The sequence below is a fragment of the Ceratotherium simum genome, chromosome 7, assembly GCF_057802395.1.
Source record: "Ceratotherium simum simum isolate JZ-2026a chromosome 7, ASM5780239v1, whole genome shotgun sequence".
NCBI classification, from domain to species: Eukaryota; Metazoa; Chordata; class Mammalia; order Perissodactyla; family Rhinocerotidae; genus Ceratotherium; species Ceratotherium simum.
Window position 1 is genome coordinate 65,981,491 of NC_141906.1, and position 24,610 is coordinate 66,006,100.

Genomic DNA, 24,610 nt, shown 5'->3' on the forward strand with positions numbered 1-24,610 from the left:
GTTAAACATGGGAAGATGCAAGTCCACGGATGCTCGCAAACTGTGGATTTAGACAACTAAAGGAAAAGCAGTGAGTAAAGCAATAAATTATAGAGGCAACTGAGTAGAGATACTATCCATTTGTTCTGAAATCAGATTGGTTGAAAGTCTTCCTATTTCTAATTGGCTTTATCCATCGTATAAAGACTGATGAAGACAATTATTTGAATAATTGTTATAAATGGGCAACATAAAGTACTTCTCTGTAGTTAATTATGAATTTGCAATTCTCAGAAGGCTAATCCCTCACTTCTACGTGGCCCAATGAATATCAAAGCATTCTATGTATGTGCTTGGCACCCACTGAACCATATTAAACAGGGATGTTTCAAGTAGGCAGCTTTACTGCTTGAAGGCTTGTTTCCTTGGGGAGGGCATTAGAAAGCTAATTTTAAAAAATAAAGACAAATATGTTTATGAAATATCATTGATATGCAAAGTTTCCCATTAAAAAGTAACAGACAGTTGATACACACCTCATTAAAGATGAAACTGTCACTTCTAATGGCATAAACTTTAAAATATATCCAATCACCTGGAATCTACTGCTCAGATTCCACCCGAAAGTGGGAAGCCATTTAGGTTAGTGGCGTCAAATTTGCTTTTGCACTACTATTGTATTTTATGAATCTACAGCGCTCTGCCATAGTTGGATAATTTCTGAATAAATATAATTAGGAAGAGTTTACTGAAGCACTGAGTGTACAAGTGAGGACAAGAAAAATTTACCTCCTGAAATTGCTTTCGCTTAGGTCGTTTTCTTTCATGTTAAAAATTATACACCTCTCATTTTCTCAAAGAAAAAGACAAAGATGCATTTTATGAAGCAGAGAATATTCTTCAAAAGGAAACTTCACAATTTAACAATAAGTGAGAAATTACTTCTGGGTTTTTCTCTTTAAACTTTTGTTATCATCCGTTAAAGCCCTTTCTTGTCACTTCTAATTAAAATATATTCAACAAATTTCTTCAAACTTTGTTAAACAAATGAAAGTTTACTTTTGGTCCATATGGGATTTTTTTTGAGCAATTCATAAAATCCTAAGGTGCAAACATGATAATTTAATATATGCACTCTAATCGTCTCTTCTGCAGAGACGTGCATTTTGCTTCATGATGCTGTAAGGTGCTGCACACACCCTAGGCCGCCTCAGATGGTGCTACTGCAACTGTTACTCCTCCTTTTCAAAGGAAATCACTGGCTTCTAAAAGTGGTATGATGTGGCAATTTTAAACCAGGTTAAGGAAAACCTCCAAAATTAGAAACAGTACGAAATCCTAGAGATATTTAAATAAATTCAAGGTCAAGGTTAAGTAAAATTTAAATGCTTGTGGGTTCAGTTCATTAGAGTTTCATTTTTTCAGAAAACTTCAAAAAAGAATGATCAAATAAAACCTCTAGGAAAGGAAAACTTAGCCCACTGGCCCTACTACCATTCCCATTATGAAAAAGTAGGTGATGGTCTCTCTCTTACCTAAGCGGCATACATCTGATCACTGGGCCATATTATGGAAACTGTTACTTCCATCACCAGCCATGAGAGTTCAGACGCCCCCGGTAGTTTTAATCTAAAAGCTCAGTCATCCTGTTCTTCCTGCTTTGTCAGCTTTTGTGGAGAGTTTTTCCCTTCTTCCCATTAGCAGAAATTTGGTTCACACCGTTAAACAGTAGCACACTGTTTCCAAACCGCATATCAAGGCTGAAACACAATCTTCAGGTCCTGCAGCCATTCATAAACCTCTTTAGCTTTGTTCTTGAGTAGAACATACAATGTCTGCAGAGTCCCTTGACTGAATGACAGCCTTTGAATGCCACTGTTGTGTACTCATACAGAGAGATGTGCATAGAGGTACACACACAGATGGTGGACATAGAGGTTGTAATAATGCGCACTGCTGGCTATTTTTCTTAAAAAATGGGTTTCAGAATTTCCCCATAATTGAATAGAAAGTAAGATAAGAATTTCATGTGCTTTTAGAATTCTATCCTGGCTTGCACTACTTATAAAATAAGTCAAGGAAAGGCAGATTCATGGGGAAGTTACCAAAGGGCAGCGGACTAGGGTATGAGCGTGTCTCTAGCACAGGTCTAACATTTTGAAACCAAAACTGAAAGTGAAACATTATTTCTGAGGGGTTCCCAGTTTGAGTCTTACTATAATTACATACTGAATTAAAAACTATTTAAAAACTCATTTGGGATATATAAATTCATGAGATCATCAGCCTCTAAGGTATCAAGAGGTTGAAAGTGAAAGGACAGGTAGACTTGAAGATAATAAGATAGCAGAGATTGATAGAGACAGAGACAGAGAGAGAGAAGCTCAAACCCAGAGGAAGCCAGCTGGCCGCAGTGCAGCAAAAGCACAAGCACTATTCCAGACCATGGGCATGCTGTCCCCCAAAACCTCACGTGGGGGAGGTGGGTGGGGGAAGGGAGAGGGGACACACAGGGCTGGAAGAGAACAAGGCACAAGACACTCACAGAGAAGCGCCCACATGTGAACAATCAAATAAAAACCATCACACACACCCACACATCAATAACCATAATAACGACGACACCATCCGTGCTTTAAGTCACTCATGCATTTCTGCCATCAATTTCAGACCATGTGGTACCAGGATTTGGCAGAGTGTTTTTTGCATTGCTCAACATGCATACACAACACAGGATTCTTCCTGTCCAGGCCTGAAGGATGAGCTCCAAAAACACAAATGCTCAAGATCCTTATTCAAAGATCCCTTCGGTCACCCTGGTCTAAAAATCCCATTCTTACACTCACATTTATCTTTACTATCAATTAGATCCTTAAAAAGACATTGTGGCTGATTGTTGTTTGGTTTCTTTTTGGAGAAAATCCATTTGATTTTGAATCATGCCCATGCACTTCTAACCTTCCAATACATGCTTATTCCAATCAGATATTGGTAAGAACAAATGATCAACATACATCAACAACTGGTATACTTCATACATACTCTAGCAACACAAGCTTGAATAAAATATTTTAACGAGTCTTCAAAGGGAAAGCTTTTTGTAAAATTATTTTTTTTCCTTTTTATAAAAGAAAAGAGAAATATGGAAGAAATTCAGTATGAAAATTTTTAAGACCAGTAAAATGGTCACAACTGGCTGACCTAGTATGTCTTGTCATTTAAGTTGCCAAGTTATCAAACCACAACATTTTTCTAGGCCCAGATCTCCATAAGGAACATCTCAAGATTATTTTCAAATGAATCCAAGTCAAATGGTTGCTGCACCAAAGAAGTTGGGTTTTAGCCATAATGCACTCAAATAAAACCAGCTACCTTCATCTCTTTGGAAATCTGGTCCCTTGCTTTATAATTTTCACCATATTCTATAAGCTTTTCTATCCTGACAACTGACCTGGAAGACTTTTCCCCCTCTGTCAAGTAAAATTCCAGATATTACTTTGGCTTTCATTAAAGCTTTCTTCTGTGGGCTGTAGAGTATGCTGTTCAAAATAGTGGTAGGACCCCTTTGTGAGGATGCTGTGAGGATTTTAGACAAGTTGGAGAATGTATTTATAAATGTGTTATATAGGAATCAACCTGGGTTATCACTGCTCTCCTCCTGCTGTTAAGGAATCATATATATATACGGCAACATTGTATATACATATATACAGCTATTCTTACTTCCTTTATTTCTCTCCCAAATTTCTTGGCTCTAGGTATATTCCTCATGCACTGCCAGTCAATAACATCCTATTGAGGTATCACTGGCTTGAACACTGTCCCCAAACCAATAAGACAGTGATTGCTTCTCATAGTACACAGGCATCTCTGTTTCCTGTCACAGGAACGCTATAAAGTCTTATTCCAAGTGTCTCTTTATTATACCACAAAAAGAGAACAACACTTTCACTTTCTCTCTCTTCAGAGAGAAAGACCTATCAAAAACAGTATCCTAAAATCGGGATTGCACCCTAAGTTAACTTCTCATTTTTCAGGTCAGGGGACATATTTCCTACTTTGAATACCTCGCTCAACTACAAGACCTACATCCATTAGAGTCACATAAGTACATGGATTTTATTGAAGGGACCTAGAAAATAGAACTCCGGAGTCTTAGGAGATAAATGATCAATATTTCTTCAAAGATCTCACAGAATTCAGGAAACTTATGGTTACATTTGACCTTGAAGTTAATTGTAGGAAGCTCAGAACCTAAAGATGCTTAAAAAGAATAGAACAAAATCTCTTGAACTGCATTAAAATAGTCTTAAAGCTCTGAGAATAATCGATAAAAGTCAGGAAGTGCTCAATTAATGATGAAACCTACAAATAACTAAGCTTAATGGAGTGCAGTGCCTGAGATGTAGCAAGGACTATGGGGCATTACCTTAGCAAGTGGAAGTTTTATACCTAATTGATTTCTCATGATTGTCGGGGTATCTGGCCCTTTAACTTATTTTATGAACTTTTCCCTTTGTGCCAAGGACAGGAAAGGGCAGGGGAGGCAGGAGTGGAGTGGGAAGGCACATATCGCTCCATACCTAAGCTTGTCTTACTTCCTCAGAATTCTTCATCAGCAAGTCCAAATATGGGAGTGACCTGCTAAGTAAGCATCAAGGTCTGACCTTCAAGGACAGTTCACACAACAGAAGTTTTGTTTAAATTTTTCCAAATGTTAAGTCCTCAAATGAAGGTCTATTTAAGCAAGTCAGTCGTGCCAGGAAGAGATGTTTCTCTAAAAGTTGAATGAACGGTACAGGGTTGGCTGATCACCTCCTGTCATTTAAATGATAGATTTCAACCCTGCACAACATGCAAAGTGATTTAAGTAGGCCCTTTACCAAATAATTCCCTTGGATTCAATTATTAAAATTCAGCCCATTTTTTAACATATCTTTTTCCAAAAGCATAATGTCACCAGGGTTACATTTGAACTAAGTAATAAAGGAATATACAGATGAAACATGATTCTAATTTTCTGATTGGAGAGACTTAGCAAAGTTAATAGACTTATTCCAACCTAGTAAGTCAGTGGTGAAACTGGGCAAAGGATTTCCCAAGACCCCCTCCTGAGCTTTTACTCAGTTGGTTTTCATCATCTTTTGGTTAAAATCTTAACCAACTTTTAGTATTTTGTCTACAAGATACTCAAACACAAATGATTTTTTCTAAGTCCCAGTTAATGCTGTTAAAATTTATATATGGTATCATTCTTGGTTTGGGGCTGTTTCCCGCCAAACGTTAGCATAAACTTTTGTAATGCACACACAGATTAAGGGTGAACCCGCAAGAGGCTGTGGAGGTAAACATGATGGGGAACATAATTAAAAGAAGAGCAATGATCGTCCTCATCGCCACCTCCTGAATTTAAATAGGAATCTTCCGCCTTGATCTGTCCTTCAGTCTCAATAACTAAGTGACACAAATGACTCCTCTTCAAAATGGACCTGGGACTCTAGCCTATAAACGAAGAAAGCAACTGGGCCTCTAATTCAGATGCTATGATTTTTAGGCACATGTTAGTTTTTTTGAAGTCCCTTGTATTTCAATGTCTGGTGGTGGTATATAAATAAGGACTTTGTGCAACTGAAATTTCGGCCATTCCAGGCAGCCAGGGAGGAGGAGGCCTCGGCGCAGACGGCAACCATTGGCTACTGAACTCACAACAGAAATGACAAGACTAGACATCCTTTCAGGCCTTAAAAATTATAGTACATTTATGAGATCAGTCTACTTGAAACATGATTTCCCTTGAAGACTACATTTCTCTTTTTCCCAGGCTTGCCTTGCCTCTCAGCAGTGCTGAGAAAGTAGATAAACAGTAATGTGATACCAACCGTGAACTGCTGGTTCTGTCGTCGCCGTTGTGTCTACAGACGGGAACAGAGGATTGGAGGAAGGGAAGAAACAGGAGGAACGGCATGCAAAAAAAGGGAAAATGGAAAAAAATGGAACAGGTAATATATGAGCAAGCTTTCAAAGAACATCGCGTGACAAGCAATAATAAATGAAAAGCAAAAAGCATTTGAAGTGAGTTGCACTGTTTTAAGACATGCCTTCAGCTCAAAGCTGCGAGCCAGTGAGGAAAACAGTAAATTCTTTGGTTCTGGGGGTCTTGCCATGACACATCTACTTGCTAGTCAATAGTCAGGGGAACATGCAAAGTGATGAGAAACACCAGTGCAAACTCAGTGACTGGCAGATGGCTCTTAACGCATCAAGGCTCAGGACTGGGACAGTAAAGCTTGGTCGGAAGGCTGGTTAAACAATAGATTCATACATTCAAACATTGCCTTTGTTTTAACCCAACCCACCCAGGCACTCCGGCTTCATGACTGCCAATTAGATGTCACTGAATCCATCGCACTTTTAGGATCATTTTACGGCTTCTGCTCAGATGCCTGTAGATGAATATACGGGTTCAAGTTTTCCATCCAGTGTATTATTTCAGCAGAGTTCAGCTGGAAAGTTCAATTAACTGGGAGGCGATGGGAATGAACATGTTAAAGATTTTCAGATTAGTTTCTGTACATACACACACACACACCCCAATCCATTCTTCGCTCTGCAGATCTTACTGTTATAATCTAAGAGCAAAAGTCTGTCATGGAAATGCCCAAGTCCACACAATTTGCCAAACAACACTCCTAATCATGTGACATTCCAAAAATTAAAGTATCCAGCCATTCCTTTGCTCACAATTCAGAACCACATTCGCTGTTGCGAGCTGCCAGGAGTCCTGCCTTCATGGCTGCATGAGGAGATAGCACATGATTTTTTCCATTGCCAGATGCACTTGCTGTAGAAGAAAATGTGGTTTGTCTCTGTCTTCTTCTATTTCTGATGCTGTTCAAGTTTTCTTCTTCTTCTACTAGGCTTCAGAACCAGGCCTGCTGTCCTGGCTCCTCCTCCCAGGAAATTCCTCAAGGGGCTCAAGACATTTTCTCCTTATTTTTGGCTACAGGGGGAGTGGGATAAACATCTAACAAAATGCACGACGACATTCTTTTCCCAGAGTTGTGTTAACACCATTCTTCGAGCCAACTTCGTTCCAACGTCAACCCATCTGGCCATGCTTTAATTTTCAGTTCTACACCTCTCAAGTAGGTTTCCTTCCACTATCCCCTTCTGACCAGAAAGGGGTAGTGACACCGACACACGAGCTAGTCATCTCTAGCTGAAGTGGGATTCTGGGTTAAAACTGCAAGTAGTTACCTGTCCTTTTTTACAATGTAGCTATTTAGCTGGTAATATTTTCCTGAGTTCTGGAGACTCCAAAGACTCTTTCGGACGCGACACAGGCAATGTTTAAATGCACTGGAATGCCAAACATAACTTTTTTTTTTTGGTCAAACGAGCCTGGTGCTTCTGATTTATAAATATGACACATGAATTCACACCAGTGTTCCCCTTCAGTTGGCATGCTTTCCTCAGGACCCTATACCATCAAAAAATTAGAGCCCTTCTAAGGAGCCAGCATTCACCAGAAGTCTGAGAGGTCACTGCAGCTTATATAACTTAACAGCTGAGTTTCTGAAGAATAGATGAAGAAAAACATACAATACACCGCATAAGAACACAATACTTACTTACAAGTCAAGTCTGTATGCATAAAACAGCAATAAAAAAACAATACCAAAAATTGTGCAGTTGAAACATCTCTCCAGCAGAGTCCCTTGACACAGTTGGCATGTCTCCTTACTTGAAATATCCAAATCAAGCATTAGTTTGAGGTGCTTTCAATTTGAGGGGCAAAATCAAATATACATTTGTACAGAAACACTTATATGCATGTTAATACATTTTATGGCTGGGCACTGGCTCCTTTCCAAAATAAAAAAAAAAGCAACAAACATGTTGGCTCATTATTTTTGTAGCAGCACTTCTAATATGCTCTATTTTCACAGGTAAATCATTAGTATAAAATGAAAGGAAGGGGGTGGAGTAAAACCTAAAGGTAAGAGTCCTCAAAAATAGTATCTTAGCATTAACCAGTGACTCCCCAATTTACTGTCTTCCTACAACACAACATTATGTCAGCTTTCCGACGAAATTAAACTAAGGGAAGCTAGGCGTTGGCTTCCATGTGGGCACTGGAAAAACAAACCAAGCATAGTTCACAGTGCTTCCCCATTTTGGGGATGGGAAATCCATCAATTGCGCCCAAAAGGGGAGGAGAAAGGGATGTTGAGAAGGAAAAAACATGTTCTAAAACAGTTAAAAGCAAACACATGTTCAAGTCCAACAACACAGTTACTGCAGCTGGCAATGGTAAAACCATGATCAGCAATGGAGAAGGAGACTGCGGCAGAAACACAGGCTGGCCACGAAGTTTAGACCAAGACGGAGGGTGCATCGGGGGAGTCGTGGATTCCATTTCTCCAAGAGCATCTGGTGTGCTATCTCAACAGAGGCTATTTCAAGTGAAGAATTAAAAAAAAAATTCTTTAGAAGTGACTTTGTGCTCCCCGCAGGAGAGCACTGTGACAGAATGTAATTCTCCTTCATAATTGCATTATGGCTTCATGCAGAAACCACAGACACCCTGGCTCTGAAGTGACTGTGGCTCTGTGAAGTAGGATTTATTAGGGTATCTTAATCAGAAGACTGGAGAGATGTGCAAGCCCACCCCTGTGAATCAACTTGTGGGGTCATTATATTGTCTGATAACATTCTACGTGTACAGGCAAAATGCAAACAGTAAATTTCCAATATAAGTTATGAATGCTGTAATTAGCTTGAAAAATGCGAGTGCCTAATTGCTCTAACAAAGGCTTTTTTAAACTTCATTTGTTGCTGTCTTTAATTGAGCTAGGTCTATGAGAAAAATAGGTCACAAAAAGTTGTGTTGGATTTATGGTGGTGTAGGGTTATGAAATTAAAAAGGCCTACTGAGCTATTGTCTCTATTTTAATTTTAATTACGATGAGGGCAAATTTATTGTACGTTTATTTTATATGGTCAACAAAAAAACAATCTCACGTTCTTGCAAACCCAGTAAGTGTGTATGGTCTTAATAGTCACTCTCTAGCTGTTTTATGTGCATAATCAAACATGGTATCCAAGGGCGGGCCCTGCACTGCTATTTGGAAGATGCACATTTCACTAAATATTGACTTCTCTTAGTCTCCCAGCCATTCAAACAGTTTATGGGACCCTATCTTGAATAAATTAAACATCACATACACTTCACGTTGCAGTATAAGATATTTACAAAATGAAAAGGCTCTGAGAATGTGTGAGATTAGAGACACTAGCCATTTAACCAAGTCCCAGAAAAAAAAAGAAAAAAAAAATTACTGCATGAGAGGCAGCTGGGCAATATTTAGTTGAAACAGTCATGTGTAAGCTCCACTGTGGCACATTCTAATCCTTTCATATGGATTCTCTCCAACTTAGATTGTTCATTGAGTGTGACAGACTGGGGGTTTAAAACTAATCCATAAATTAGTCCGTGGTCTCAAACACAACGGGTGCCATAAATGAAAATGAAAATCCTAGAACAAAATTAAATTCACAACCTTAAATACTTTTTCTTCTCCAATTGCTCTGTGGTGCTCCTGCTTTACAATGCACAGATTCGCTGCAAGCCTGCATTTTGGGGTGGGTGTGAGGAGGGTGTCCATTAAAAAATGCACAGGGTCATAATCCAGGGAACCCAATCTGCTCAAAAGCAGAGCTTAATTGTAAAGAATTTAAATTCTCTCATTTTGATCGTCATAAGCTTAAATGAAAGCATACTAAGCAGTCCAGACATATTTTAATACACTTTCTCCCAGTTTATTTTCTTAACCAAAGTCAATAAGGAGCCAATGGGTTTTCTTAACTGAATTCCCCTCCAGTTGTGTTATGGAGCTGCTTTAAATCTAGACGCTAGGGAAGGCAAGGAATTCCCCTGACAATTTTATTTTCATAGCTGTGCTGCGCTGGCCAATATATATTAAATATAGTTTTTTTCCCCTTAATTAATTTATTTATTTTTGACTTATTTGAAATCTATTGAAAGCAAAAATACGTGCTGGAAAATTAAACTTTAAAATTTATTTTCTACTGGTTTCCTGGTTAATTTTCTTTCCATCTATGTTATACTTTAATTAAACTCCCATTTCTCAGGGATGGGAGAAGTGGATGGGAACAGAACTGGAGCTAAAAGGCCCAGACAGAAGAGCCATAATAAAGCTCTCTTACTTCTTAATGTCATCTCCCCTTTGAGTGAAGACATTGTGTGCCACAGAACAGCAGGAAGGGGAGTGGATTTTTTTTTTTTTTTTTTTTTTGGTTAAGCAATTTCAAGTTTCTTTAAAAGCTTCTTCAGAATTGTTCACTAGTGCTGCTGCGCCCCTGAGATCTTTTCATCTGCAAACCAGATGTTCTGAAAATAATAGGAATCTGTACAGCGGTTTCATCTAACAAGGAAAACAATTACTCTACCATGTTGCATGTGAATGCTGGGTGGAAGGAGGGACGGAAAGGGGAAGGCACAGGCAAGGGGAGGGAAAGAAGAGGGGTTTGCACGGAGGGCAATGGTGGAGAGAGGGACGTGGCTCGAGAAATCACAGCTAATATTCATCTTGTGTCAGACACTGGAGGGCCGACTCCTTCCTGCCAGTCCTTTATTTCCCACTCTCAAGATAGCTCCAACTCTCACTTTCTAACCCTGAGAAGCCTGTATTTATGATATTAGTTTTTTGCACTGTTGATAAAGCTTTAGTATAGAAACATGTCAAGTCTTTATCGCTTGGATTATTTTTTTATTTTTTTGGTGAGGAAGATTAGCCCTGAGCTAACATCCGTTGCCAATCCTCTTTTTGCTGAGGAAGGTTGGCCCTGGGCTAACATCTGTGCCCATCCTCCTCTACTTCACATGGGATGCTGCCACAGCGTGGCTTGATAAGTGGTGCATCGGTCCGCACCCAGGATCCGAACCTGCAAACCTCGGGCCACCAGAGCAGAGAGCGCAAACTTAACTGCCACGCCACTGGGCTGGCCCCTTGCTTGGATTATTTTTAAACAAGGAGCATAAAAGTATGGAAATTACGATAGAAGGCATTAGAAAAAAATTTCACTCCCCATCTCTCATTCCTTTTTCAAAAAAATGCAGAATCAAGTGACCTTCATCACTGTAGTATTCTAATTTTTTTCTATTCCCTCATAAATCAGTAGGGGCCAAAAACTGGTTGGCTATGATGCTATTTGTAATAGGTTTATAATCATCTCCAGAATAAAAAAGTACACACTTAAGACGGTATGAAAAAAATGGTCAAGTACTTTTGGGGCAAAAACTTGAAATGGTGGCTCACTACATAAAAGGAGGCTCATGAGTACTTACTAGTGTCCTAATAATATTCTTGTCATCAGGCATACTGGCATATCAGTAACACTCGATAAATATTCAATAAATGATGAATGAAAAACAGTCTTAATGGAGTATATGCTAACTCTGGAAAAAAGGCAATTTAGTAAACATTCTAGGATGAAAGATGTTATTTCCTAGCAACAACAGCTTAATATATGCCTGGAACATAAGTACACACAAAACAGACACACATTGAAGATAGATGCTTGAAGTCAAGTTAGGCCTTCATGCTTAATTTCCAAAAAGCCATCCTTTCTAATCCACATTCTCTCCATTCTTTGATAGCACAGACCAAATCCTACTTCTCCTGTGGTGCTCTCCTCAGCCTTCTGCCTGTGCCACTGACTCAGCCCTACCTGCACAGTATCTCGTGCTATTGAGTTCCAAAGTCTATACCTATTCTCTAAACCATGTTTTACGGGGTTAAAGGAATTTTTAGTCTCCATAAGTACTAGCGTAGTGCTGTGCATATTATGAGGGCTTGATATTTGTGGAACGAATGCCTAAAAGCAGACAAGCATGTACTCCTTGCACCATGCAGTTATCAACAGCACAGAGCAGGAATCATTAAGCTAAGACCCTGGTGAACAGACAGCTCTATGTGGAGGGGAGCAAAGCTCTCTACGATAATTGAGATGGTCATGTTATATAGTCAGTCTTAAGTACAGGTGTACTTCTTTCCTTTATATTTAAGAAGCTGAAAGAAAACATGTGCTGTGGTGTTGAGTTTCCCCAATTTGGCATATTCTACAAATATCACTGAAGCATAAGGGCTGTCCTCACCTTCTTGATTTATGTGATTTGATCCATATCATACACAAAAAACCTTATGATATTAGACTATGAAAGCCAAAACAGTAACGTGAGCCTGGGAGTGGGACTTTCTCCAACATATATTAGGTTTTGAGTGCTTAGATACCAGTAAGAAAAACCTTGCTGTTTTCTTTTCCAAGAAACACAAATATTTAATTAAATATGTATTTTTAAAAAGAGAAAAATTCATTTAGAAATGACCTACTTCATTCTTATGAGAGATTTTTAAATGTGTTTCAGAATTTGGCCCCATAGCTATTCATCTCTTATTCTAGGGTGATTTTAATTTTTTAATTTATGACAGCCACATGTGTAGTGGGACGTACAGGTTGAACTCCTCCCAGCCGGAGTTTTACATTTAAGCTGCTAAGGGTGTTAAAACCAAGCCCTGAATGCTTTCCATGGAACTCCTCGTCAAGCATCTAGCTCAGGACGCAACCAGACAGAAACAATACCAAATCCACATTAACTAGGAAGGTAAACACGAAATATTTTCCTAAGATGATGACAGCAAAAAGCTTGATCCAACTGGCAGAATGGGGCGAAAGCTATCTCCAAACACAGAATCAGGTAATTTTATGTACACCTAATACACAAAGTCAACTAACCTCAAAGAAAGTTCAAAACACAACAAAACATAACACACAAACAAATGCCCCAGTGTGGCAGTAGATTTTTCTTTGATTCTAGTCTCTGAGGGGAATCTGCACAAAGGCCTCCGAGCCCGGCTCACGGCTGGCTGTCTCTGTATTTTACCAGAAGACTCCAGGGACAATTGAAACTATGCAGTTGGCTCTTCCATATTGCAGCATACATCTTCATGAACGAAACCACATTGACAACTCGACACGATTTAAAAAAAAAAAAAGTAAATCAAGGAGCGGGGGGCCTGCCAATAGCAATAGTTGAAACAGAAATATATAGTCAGAATATGAATGAACAGGAAAGAGGACAGAGACACCAAAGAATCTTATGGCAAATCACTATGGGGCTCTGGATGGGTCCCGTCCCAATCCTGCCAATCAAATGCTTTTTATTTGGAAAGAGATTCTAATGACATTAATGGCCTAACAGTTATAAAGCCACACAATGTTGATATGGCAAAGTGACTCAAATATTCCTTTCAGTACTCTAGAGGCTGTGAAAAGTCTTCCCTAGATAAAGCCACCCTCAGAGGTGTGCCTTCACGTGTCCGTCAGGAGTCCTGCTCCGCGCGGGATGGACAGGAGACAGAGATGCCCTGCTCCTCCCACCCGTCAGGTCTATGATTCTGGGCGAGCAATGTCGAGTCAGACCGGCTCCCAGATCCTCCCTTTCAAGGGTCTGCAGGATGAAGCTTTAACATGTTTTGAGGGAGTCGGGCGACTGGGAGCTCAATGACAGTCTGCCTCCCTAACAAGGGCAACAATTCGATTATCCTGGTTATGGAAGATAAAAGATAACACTGCAACACTTCCTTTCAGGGAAATCAGAAATCAACTACGACCTTTCAAATTTAAAAATATTTTTCTATTGCATTTGTACATTTTTCTTGTAATGAAACTCTGACCTGGGGAATGGGTTTCAGTTATTGCACTCCACCGGGAGAAAAGAAACAGATGACTGCGCGCTGCTGCTGCTGTTTTTTCAGCTCAGGCTTGATGTTACTGTCACTGGACTTAGCTGTTGAAGCTTTTAAGGCTAATGGTGGCTGTAATGTACCAAACAGTGCAAGAGAGAAGAAGAGTGGAAATTAATTTAGCTATCCATTTGTCAAGATTCAGTCTGGGAGATTTTTTAGGAACCAATCTAAATCTCAGGGATAGCCTGGACCTTTAAAATGGGACACAGAATCATTTGGCTCCATAACCTTTAATCTGTTTGAAGAAAGGAGCAAATGTTAAATTCCACAAGTGTACTTTCTGAGCAAGATAAATATATATAAGACTGCTTGTTAAGACACAGTAAGCCTATAAGATCACATCCATTAAGGCAGCGGATTCTACAATGTTGTTTTAGTGGCAATTTTAGTTGAACTACTCCTGGGCGTGCCAGTGAGAATCTGGACGTTCATTCCCACAAATGCATTCTGTGTGTGGAGAGGGTTCAAGTGCCAACATCAAGGGGCTAAAGGGCATCGCTGAGATCATCTTACATTATCTTGAGCTGAGAGGCCAGGAGCAGAGAGAGAGAAGCAAAGACAGGCCCCTGTGAAAGGTACCTTGGATGCGGACAGAAATACAGCCTTGTTTGTTTTTAAAATTTCCTCTTAAACGGAGTCTCTGCAGTGGGGACTGTGATAACAGTGAGTTGTAGCTGTTTGAGGACATAAGATTAGCTTTAGTCTAGAGTGAAGGATTAAAGAGCTGTGAACTGGAGCGCCTTTGCTGAGTTCCTGAGATTGATTGTGAGGGGGGAGGAGTTCAGGGAGTGTTAAAAAAGGTCTTGAAAAAAAAAACGCCTAAGCTAGTGAGAGGCTGGCCACAAATGGAAAGCGTTGTCCCATATTAAAGAGGAATGTAGTGCTTATACAGAGTAAATAAGGCCTCGCCTGCCTTCAAACATAAACCTGGCTAGCTACCTACATGGGACCATCTACACTGAGAGGTAATAAAGGCTGGCTCATACCTGGGCAACTTCTGCAAAGACAAGACAGACTACTGAGGGGTTTTCACATATGCAGGGCAGCAGAGAAGGGGGCGATTTACACAGACATCCAAAGGGCCATTCCCAGGAAATTTTATGAAGACCCGACAAGAGCTCAAGCCTAATTCAGTTTACAGCCTGGAGAAGAGGTAAGAAATCACAAAAGGTAAACACCTAGTGTGCTGTATGGAAAGTTGACAGCATGCTTGCTCTGGAAATCAAAGTTAGGAAGGAGCATCTTTGCTGTGCTTATTAATGATACTGAAAGTGGGAGGAATCTATGCACTATAGTAACAAACTGAGTTCACTTAAGAAGCAAAAGGAACTAACAAAATGCTAAAACAGAAATACACACGGACAAGAATTTAGGAAGCGGCCTGGATGGAGCTGAGTTTAGAGTGAGACACAAAAACCAATTGATGGATTTTCAGAAGATTTTAAAGTAAGTGCAGGCACCGATGTTTTTATAAACAACATTCAGAAAAATCCTCACTAGTGGCTTATTTAAAAGCTCTCGTTGTTCCACTGTAATGGTTAGAAAGGTGAAGAAAACTGAGATTAGACAATCTATTGTTGTATTTCATAAACTGATGCATTGAATGCTTTGAATTTTCATCATATCTATCTCACCGACTCCCACGAAAATTGAAAATGTCTCCGGAAAGTCAACGTAAAGGATGGTTGCCATATCCATGGTGGTGAAAAGGATTTACACATGAAGAACGATGAGTAAAATATTCAGCGTTTTTAAAGAAATCCACTGACAGGATTGTATACCGGGCCATGTGGCTCGGAGAGAACTTGCAGTCTCATAACAGCATGAAGTAGAAAAGTTATTTTTTAAAGAGATTTGTTTTCTCATAGAATAATTACCTCTACATGTTTCTGTGGTAGGTACCTGCAAACAGTGGGTGGAGAAGGCCTTCCCTAAGGAAATCCTGCATGTCTACTTGACTTGGTGCAGACATAACCACTCCTCCTTTGGAAGGCAGAGGAAACTCCAAGGCTCCCAGACAAGCAACATCAAGCAATATGAGAGCCACTGGGTACCAGGAAGGTCATGGATGGCATACCTCCTCCCTCAGTGACGGTCAGAAATAAGAAACAGTGAAACTCATTTTGAATAAGAGTTTGAGACAGGCCAAAGAGATAAAGCCACAGAATTACAACTGCTGTGGCTGCCTCTTCCACCCCTCCAGCATTTAACTGAGGGCAGCGAGGGGTACATGAGTGCCCAGCATGGAAGAAAGAGTGACACCCTCTGATCTCCTGTGACTACCCAGGCAACATAAACAGGCAGTAACACTGCCAGCAGGCACCCTCTGGGGCAGGAAGGATGATGCTGCATTTGGGAACATGGCCCACATGGGCATGTTAAAGGGTGTGTATTTTCCTTCACACGGATTAAGATGAAATTAAGACAAGGAGAAGATCCAAAGCCAGAATACTTACCATTTCGCCAACCATGGCTAAGCATAAGCTATCAGCATGTTCTCTAATAGGCAGGCTGCCATTTTGCCTAGCATTTTTCTTTGAATAATGATGTTTAAAAAAAGAATTCTCTTATGCGTAAGCTGCAAAATATCTGATCTACTGTTAAACGCTTGGATGTTCAAGATTTTCTGAGGTCCTTAAGATTCAACTTGAGAACACAGTATTTAATGTCTTTGAAGTTTCAAAATAAAGGAACAATTAAATTCCAAAGATTTAGAGGGAACTTTTAGGCTTCTTTTTATACATACCAGAAAGACAATATACATTCAGGACATTTTCAATGGTAATGAAGGTACCATACCTGTGATGATGGTAAGGATGGTGGTGGTGGTGGTGGTGGTGGTGGTGGTGGTTGTTGTGGGAGGAGGGATAGTTGTGGGGGGATCTGGATAAAAAAAAAAAGGAAAATCAAACCCACAATGCTGAACACAACAATGATCAGTAATGAAAGAACAAAGGCATGAGGACATTGAGATGTTTGTTTGATGACTCCTCCCTGTAAAACCAAAAGTTCTTTTCCCCCCAAAGATTTATGTCTTGTAATTACAGTCATGCTTCGTTTAACGATGGGGATCTGTTCTGAGAAATGCGTTGTTAGGCAATTTTGTCGTTGCGTGACCATCATAGAGTGTACTTACACAAACCTAGATGGTATAGCCTACTACACACCTAGGCTCTATGGTGCTCATCTTATGAGACCACCCTTGTACATGTGGTCTGTCATTGACGGAAACATCGTTATGTGGCGCATGACTGTATCTCCCAAAGCCTTAGTTGGAAGAGCTAAGAAAAGAAGGAAAGAGATTTGTATTAATGAAGTGAACTAGGGATGAGGAGATGGGAGGCCGAGAAGGCAGGAAAAATCAAAACATATGACACCCTCCTACCCCAATCCGATTTCAAAGGTGAGGTTAAACAGACTGGGCACCGAGAGCATATAATGGCTGTCATTTCGTTTTATACTTTCTCAGAGGGAGAAAGGAGGAGGGGATGGCGCTGCTCTATCTAAAGGGCTCCTATCGGCCAAGGATGAGTGTGCTCCTGCTCCTTGCTCTCCATGACTGTTAACTTCATTATTCTCCATCAATACATCCCAGCAGGAAGTAAAACTACTTCTATACTTGTAATAAATACAAAGAAGAGAGAATGTCACCACTAAATATCAAGTTCCAGGTATGTGAGATTTTACGGAGATTTTATTTTTTACAAGTCAATAAATTTTACAACTTATAAATATTAATGTTAGTTGCCTTTGCTTGTGTTAAAAGCTTGACCTAAGTGGACGACAATGATAAAACTAAAGAATATTTGCCATCTTGTAAACGAGAGAACCAAATATAAATGAGGCTTGACCCTCAAAGCCAGGAATCTGACAGGGAATCCTCTGTCAGATGTTTGATATACTGTATACTCTTCTATCATCTCAAAAACTATTTGGGAGAAAAGGGAAGGGCAAATATGAAAGAGACAAAAAAATTCTAAGCCCAAATGATCAAACTGAATGTGTTAAACTGTCAGCAAGACTTTGAACTAAGCAATCATTCTGCTATAATAGAGCATAAGACGAGTTGAAGACTTTTTATTTTAAATTTTATCTAAAGCATGCCAACTTTTTCTCCTTGACACATTTGGTGTCCTTTTATCTCCAAGTGAGCTCTCAGATTGTCTAATTAATACATCAAAACTTTAATTATATACTGCACCTTTATTGGGTTTGGTACAACTTCCTGTAAGTTTATAAAAACATTATCTTGGTGCTGGGGTGTCAGGTCCGCTTAAAATGACTCCTACTATTGATCAATAATCTGAGGCTTTAAATTTCCTCACAAACTTCTCTCACACAAAGGTATGAATTTGGTAGGGAAGAATTAACAGCAAATTGTTCTGTTTTACTAGAGACCTTGTTAATTTACGTTGGGGATGTAAGCAGTTTAAACTATTGTTTAAAGCAGCCTCACACAGGAGTCCAAAAAGGAATCCATGAAAAACAAAAACCTCATTCTCCTCCAAGACGTAGAAATGAGTACATGTTAATTTCAAACTCTCTCTTTAGAAGAAGAGCAGGCAGAATGTCCGGTCCTGCTCCTTGGACACTGCCTTATGGAGGCCACAGGTGGGGAAGTATTTTGTGACCTGGCAGGTCATTTGAATGCACCTGTACCCTGCTGCAGGCACAGGCGGAGATACAGATGAACGAGGGGCACTGGCCCCTGAGCCGGGCACTGAAGACACTCTGCTCCCTCCACTACCCAACTCAACTGTACCCAGAGAGGTGCCTGCTGCCCAGCACGTGGACAGCTAATGTGGTTTTTCCGTTCTGGTTCGATTACAATATTTATCACTGAAAAGGAACATCTGTACCTGGGAGACTTCTCCTGATGTATCAGAATGCTATCTCTCTACCTATCTCTAGAAGTATTGGCAGAAAATGTGTGATGTCCACAATACAAAGTGGACCTGAAGGTGATTTGAAAATATGACTATGAACAAGAAGTGGACCAGACTAACGAGGGCAGAGACTTCAGAAAAAGGTCACGAGTCCCTTTCATTTTGTGAAACATCACCCACTTTCAATTATTTTCATCACTACTGGGGTAACCGTTGTCCTTCACATCTCGCTCCAGCGACCTGAATGAATCGGATTCCATTAACAGGTGTGACCTCAATGCTTAGACCATTTCTCGCAATAAGAGCAACGTGAGGCCAGTACTTAAGAAAATATCGAGTTGGAGCTAATGAGCTGTGTTTGACACATAGAGGCTAAAAGAACAAAACCAACTGGGGCTCAGGCGCTAACCAGCTACATTCTCCAAGTATAGAAGTTACTTCCAGAGAATTAAACATTTTAAAGGCATGTTAACTCTTAGTTCATAAAGTACTCTGCAAGTTACTGTAGTACAATAAATCACCCGTGAAAAGAAAATCTACTCACCATCTTCTCAAATTGCTAGAATATTTTATTAATGGACTAACAAGACCTCAGGTTAGTATTCCAGCCTGCCATTCCGAGTATTGCTAGTAGCACAGATGAAGGGAGGGAGGGAGTATATTGTAGGTCTACCACATCCCTTGACAAGGATAAGTGCACCATCCTGGGTTGGGGAGGTATGTGTATGTAGATGTGCTTGCCTAAACAGGTGGGTCTCTATGTTTCCTGGCTTTCAAATAATGCTCTCTGGCCCAGCAAGTTAATTCCAAAAGAAAATCTTATATTGAAGGGAACTGTTCTAATGCGAAGTAATGAGAAAAAGAGGAACTACAAAGAAAGACACGAATTTTGCTGCAGACTTTGGACTCAAAGTATCATAGCTCTGAAACATATTTAAGTAACCTTGTGAACCTGGGCAACTTACGTGACCTTTCTAAGCTTCATTTTATCGTCTGTAAAATGGGATGACGATCATGCTTACCTCATGGTGTTACTGTGGAGATTAGAGGTGATCATGCATGTCAAACAGCCATCCTAAGGCGTGGAACGACATGAGCACTCAAGAAATGTGAGCCATAAGCTAGTGTCCAAAATTATTCAAACGTAGCTGTCCATCAAATCCACAAAATGTTTCTCATCTTGAGATGTAGGAACAGTAGGTACAATAAATCAAAATTGTTTTTCCAGATAACTTAGTCTTGTGAATCAAGGAAGCCTATAATAGACTGGTGGAAATCTGTCACTGCTTTTTAAAATCTGCACTTAGTAAAAGAGCAGGATGAAGGTCTGTAAACCGAGTAGTAGTGGTGGAGGGGACTCGCATGAGGCTCAAACCCTGACGTGAAGAGAGGAGAGGGGAGAAGGTAGAGCAAAAGGGAGGGATTTACCTTCCACCCCCTTCCATCTGCAGATTGTGAGGAGTCTGAGGAACAGAGGGGTCTCTGTGTATTGGAGACTGAAAATGGGGCGTGCAGCGCCCCTCGCCCCTACATGGAAAAGCCATTCCCTTCACTTTGATCTCCTTAACTACTGGGGAGAACGAAAGCTATTATGTGTAGAGACTACAGACAATATGGGTAGTGTACAAAGAAAACACACCTCAGAAGTCTACAAATAAGGTCATCAGACGTGATCCTTTAATTCTGCACATGCTAAGGGAAAAAAAAACGCTCCAGTATAGGCTAAGGATTATACTTTAATGTCCACGTAGATACGGTTGAAGCATGCCTCTATTTCATCAAAAAGACTGCTACTCCTATTTTCTTCATAAGGAAAGTGGCCAGGTTCTAAGACATTATGGTGTAAATATTCCATGTGTATATTTATGTGTCTATATTCACATACATTTACACTTGGATTATTTATACTACTAATATGAAGAAAGAAATGCACACATATATTCATATATTTATAAGTCATTAAAATTTTCATGCCTATGGTTTACTCATTCTGTGTCATGTCAGTTCGTAGCTATTTTTCCTGGTATAAAACTAAGAGACTTCAATTGGACAGAAGAGACTCAGTTTGTCATCCTAAGACTAAACAGGCAGTGCACTCCTCAACTAAATAGAGAATATTCACCATACACAAAATTGACAAGAAGATAAAAATGGGAAATAAGTTTAAAGTGGCTGGTACATAGTAGATGCTCAGTAAATATTTGTTGATTAAAGAATGAAATTCATGATAATATGCTTTAATAATCCTGTAAAAAGATATTAAGAAAACAGACAAATTAAAAAAAAAAAGCATTTGTGTCTAAAGCAGTAGCTATAGGTGGTTAATGTAACTACCAAGGACCTTATATTTTTTTTAGCATTTACTGGCATGCAACATCTTCTGGAATGTAATGGCTTCATGCTGAAAACAGGATAGTTCTGCTCATGAAAGCAGGAGAAAGGCTAGCCCAGGCATCATAGGAAAGCACCAATGGGAATAAACTTTTTGAGCTGAAAAGCCATTAATTCGTGAGGCTGAATTTTGCAGTCATTATTTCTAATGTAATCTCCATAGCTTGTGCCTGAGGACACAGCTTTCCTACTCAGCATGACCAGAGACTGTGATCCAGTGGGAAATCTCCACGATTAGAGACAGAGAAGAAAAGTCACTGCCCTCCTGGTAGAGACACTGGAGTCCACCTCCGGCCAGGCTTCTTTAAGTTCTTGAAGGAAACAAACTGGGTTTTGGTTTTCAACTTAACCAAAAAGCTTTGGGAGTGCATCACAAGTAGCAGCTACATGTAAATGAGTCTAATGGCAGAGTGTTTTATCTTCTCACGTACCGTATACATACAGCATATAATCCGAATGAGCTTTCCCCACTATGTTTGAAGCTTCACAGCGGTATGTACCATTATCTGTTTTGTTTAGGTTATTGATGAACAGGTTGGGCCCGGACAGCACGGCGTGTTGAGGCATTTCGTCATCCACTCTCACCCAAGTCACCATCACAGGCCTGCAGAGGAAAGGGGAGAAAAACAGGTTGCATTATTATTTCCCACTAAGATGTCTGCATCCAACTTCTCACCCATGCATTAAATGAAACACACCTAGGGTGACACAATTAAAGAGGATCTACTGGAGATGTCTTAAGTTCACAGAATTACAACTGTGAAGTCTCCAAAAATCTGTTTGGAATATACTCTTTTTTTTTTAAACATTATCAGGTGTTGGAAAAACTTTCAACAGACCACAAGCAGCAGTCTCATTATTTCCAATTCATCTTCAACAAATCAGCAAATAAACCAGTGCGCTCTATTTTTATGTCCTGCTGTGTGGTTTCACACCAATTCCAACAGGACAGAGCTCACCCATTGTTAATCATCTCATTAATTAGGGGGAAAAATCAAATTCCTGGCTAGTGATACATGCATTAATATGATGGTTACTAACACACTCAGACACTTGCTTAGAAGCCACTTGTGATATTTAAATGGATTTCGAGTTTCACAAAAAGGAATGGACTGTTACATCTGAATAGCACTTTCTTTCAGCCTCTGCTGTTTGAAAAACCACATCTTCTCATTTTGGAAAGATGCAATCCCTTCCTCTCCCCTTCATTCCTACCCATAATCTGCCCTCCTCCAACCCAAGATGCCATGGCACCTCCTAATGCCCCGGTCCATCTTATCTATGTGTTCCTTGACAAAATGCCTTCCTTCACCGGCTCTCCAAGGCCCACACACAGCTACCCCTTCCCCTACATGTGCACCTGCGGGCCCTGCAGCTTGAGGGGGAGACTCCCAGGTTAATCACTGCGGAGGCATCTCCGCATGGACTCCTTACCCCCTATGGCACTTGCTCATCAGAGACAAGTCTGTTTTAGTGATTCAAGGTTCACAGTTGTATCCATCAGGAAACAGCAAACTTCACAAGATGCTCCAGAGCCAAAATTGCACACACACAAAGTATCTTTCAAACTCACTGAATTTAAAACTTCAAGGCATCTCCCTCAACCTCCTAGGAAATCGAGGCCACATCTAGGATAGTGCCTGAAAACTTTCATTTTAAAGGAAGGGCAACATAGATTGGAACGCAGAAGTAAGCTCCTTTCAGCTCCTAAGGCTACGTCTAGGAGCAGCGACATGACAAAAGACCCACGCTTAGTGATGAAAGGATACTCAAGTCAGACCCGTCAAGTAGCATTCCCATTTTCAAATGGGATGTGAAGTTACAATTTTTCTTTAATTACACATGGGTTTGTCATCACGACCCAGTAAATTATTTAAAAATTAGTACTGCATATGTGCTCCTTGCAGGCAATGGCAAATGGGTCTGCCTGGCAATCAGACCTAATGCCCTGCTGCTTGACAGCTGAAACAATCAGTGGGGGTAAGTGCGGAGAATATTCACAACATTTAATGGCAAGTTAAATTACCATTTTTATTGTATGCAATTTCTTGAGAAAATAAATAGGTAATATGCTAGAAGGGATAGCAGCCGAGTAATGCGTGCTCGCTCATACAACCATACACCCGTTCCTATTTGAGAGGAACAAACACACACCCTCTCTGGCATAAACGTCCTGAAGGAAACATGTAATTTACTGTCCCCGTGGCACATTCAATTGAACATGGTACCTTCTTCAGGGGTAAAAATACAGAAACAAAATATAGGTTAGCAAGCCAGATACCGTAAATGTGGTTAATGTGGCTGAATACAGGTATTGCAAGTGGTAAGGGGCCTGTGAGAATTTTGTTTTCTCCACTGGATTGTTTTGGAGGTAAGGAAAGCTGCTAACTAGAGCAGAGTTCAAACAGTTTATAAAAACAAAGATCTGAATCTTGTGCAGTGTTCAAAAGAGAAAAAGATTGCTCTGTCAAAGCTTGAAGCATTTAAAACCAAATAACTTTGAAATGCCAGAGGAAAAGAGAAACAGAACCAAGACCACCTCCTCCTTCCTAAAGGTCATCTCCAAACAGCTAGTGCAAAGAAAGCAAACTCTAGTCCATGGAGAAGCAGCACAAAAGAGAGAGGGTTGAAGTGGGAAGAGAGAGCAGGCAGCAGCCAGGCTCCCTTTGGTTCTCTGGCCTCTTATCATAAATCATTCCTTGGCGGAATGGGGAGAATTTTCCAAAGGTTTGGGGAATCTTTGTTAAGAGGCTCTCAGTTCCTGATAAGACAACTGTGAGAATGACGCTGGTTAGCAAAACTCTGAGAGAAAAAAAAAATCATAGCACAGGGACAGCAGAGGGAGCTCAATGCTGTCTTTTGTTGGGGACCACTGAAACTTGGAGTGCTCTTAATCCCAACATGGACCTGCTGCTCCAGGTTATCATTCCATGGATTGGTTTTTTCCTTAAAAAACAGTTAAAAACAATCTTCACCCTACTAGAAAGATGAAAGATTCCCCTCTTTCCCAAACTAAACTGAATACTGTCTAAAGGAGTGCCACCACATGGCTTTTTTGCTGAATTAGTGATATGCAATTCCTTTAATTTGCTTTAGATCATTTAACAGGGCAAGTGAAGTAGCTTCTTCATACTTTTCAATAAAATAAGAATGTTAGTTGGTTCTTTTCTCTCATGCAATGGCTTACATATATTCCTGAATCATTCCTTACTAACACAAATATTGCTAGGAGTCGAGTATGACATTTTTCTTTGAGGGAAGAAGCAAAACTAAAGGTAGGGAAACTTCATTTGCCTGCAGCTGGCTCTAAACACAGCAGCTTAATTTAAGTCCGAAAACCATCTTCCAGCAGCTTAGATGTTAACACAGAAGGCAGCAGATATATCATTAGATTGTGGGCACACTAAAAATTTATTAGGATTATTTTTTGTGTGTGAGAGAAAATAATTCTGACAATCATGTTGATGATAATAAAACAGAATTAGCTGAGATTTCAATCTTGGCTGGCATTTCATTTTTCTT

The 24,610-nt window shown here is 40.0% G+C and overlaps 1 protein-coding gene across 4 annotated transcripts in view; it reads right to left on the reverse strand.

The window, feature by feature from the left end:
• The window catches only part of CADM1 (cell adhesion molecule 1), a 319,210-nt gene that overhangs the window by 18,820 nt on the left and 275,780 nt on the right, over positions 1–24,610 (reverse strand). For 2 of the 4 annotated variants that reach the window (XM_087433719.1, XM_087433717.1), the window contains exons 7-9: positions 21,520–21,692; positions 16,611–16,694; positions 5,859–5,891 (exon numbers count right to left, since the gene is read on the reverse strand). In XM_087433719.1, the coding sequence (XP_087289845.1) occupies positions 5,859–5,891; positions 16,611–16,694; positions 21,520–21,692 (290 nt within the window). The remainder of the gene's footprint in view (positions 1–5,858; positions 5,892–16,610; positions 16,695–21,519; positions 21,693–24,610) is intronic. The other 2 variants (XM_087433720.1, XM_004427296.3) reach the window with 2 other exon arrangements.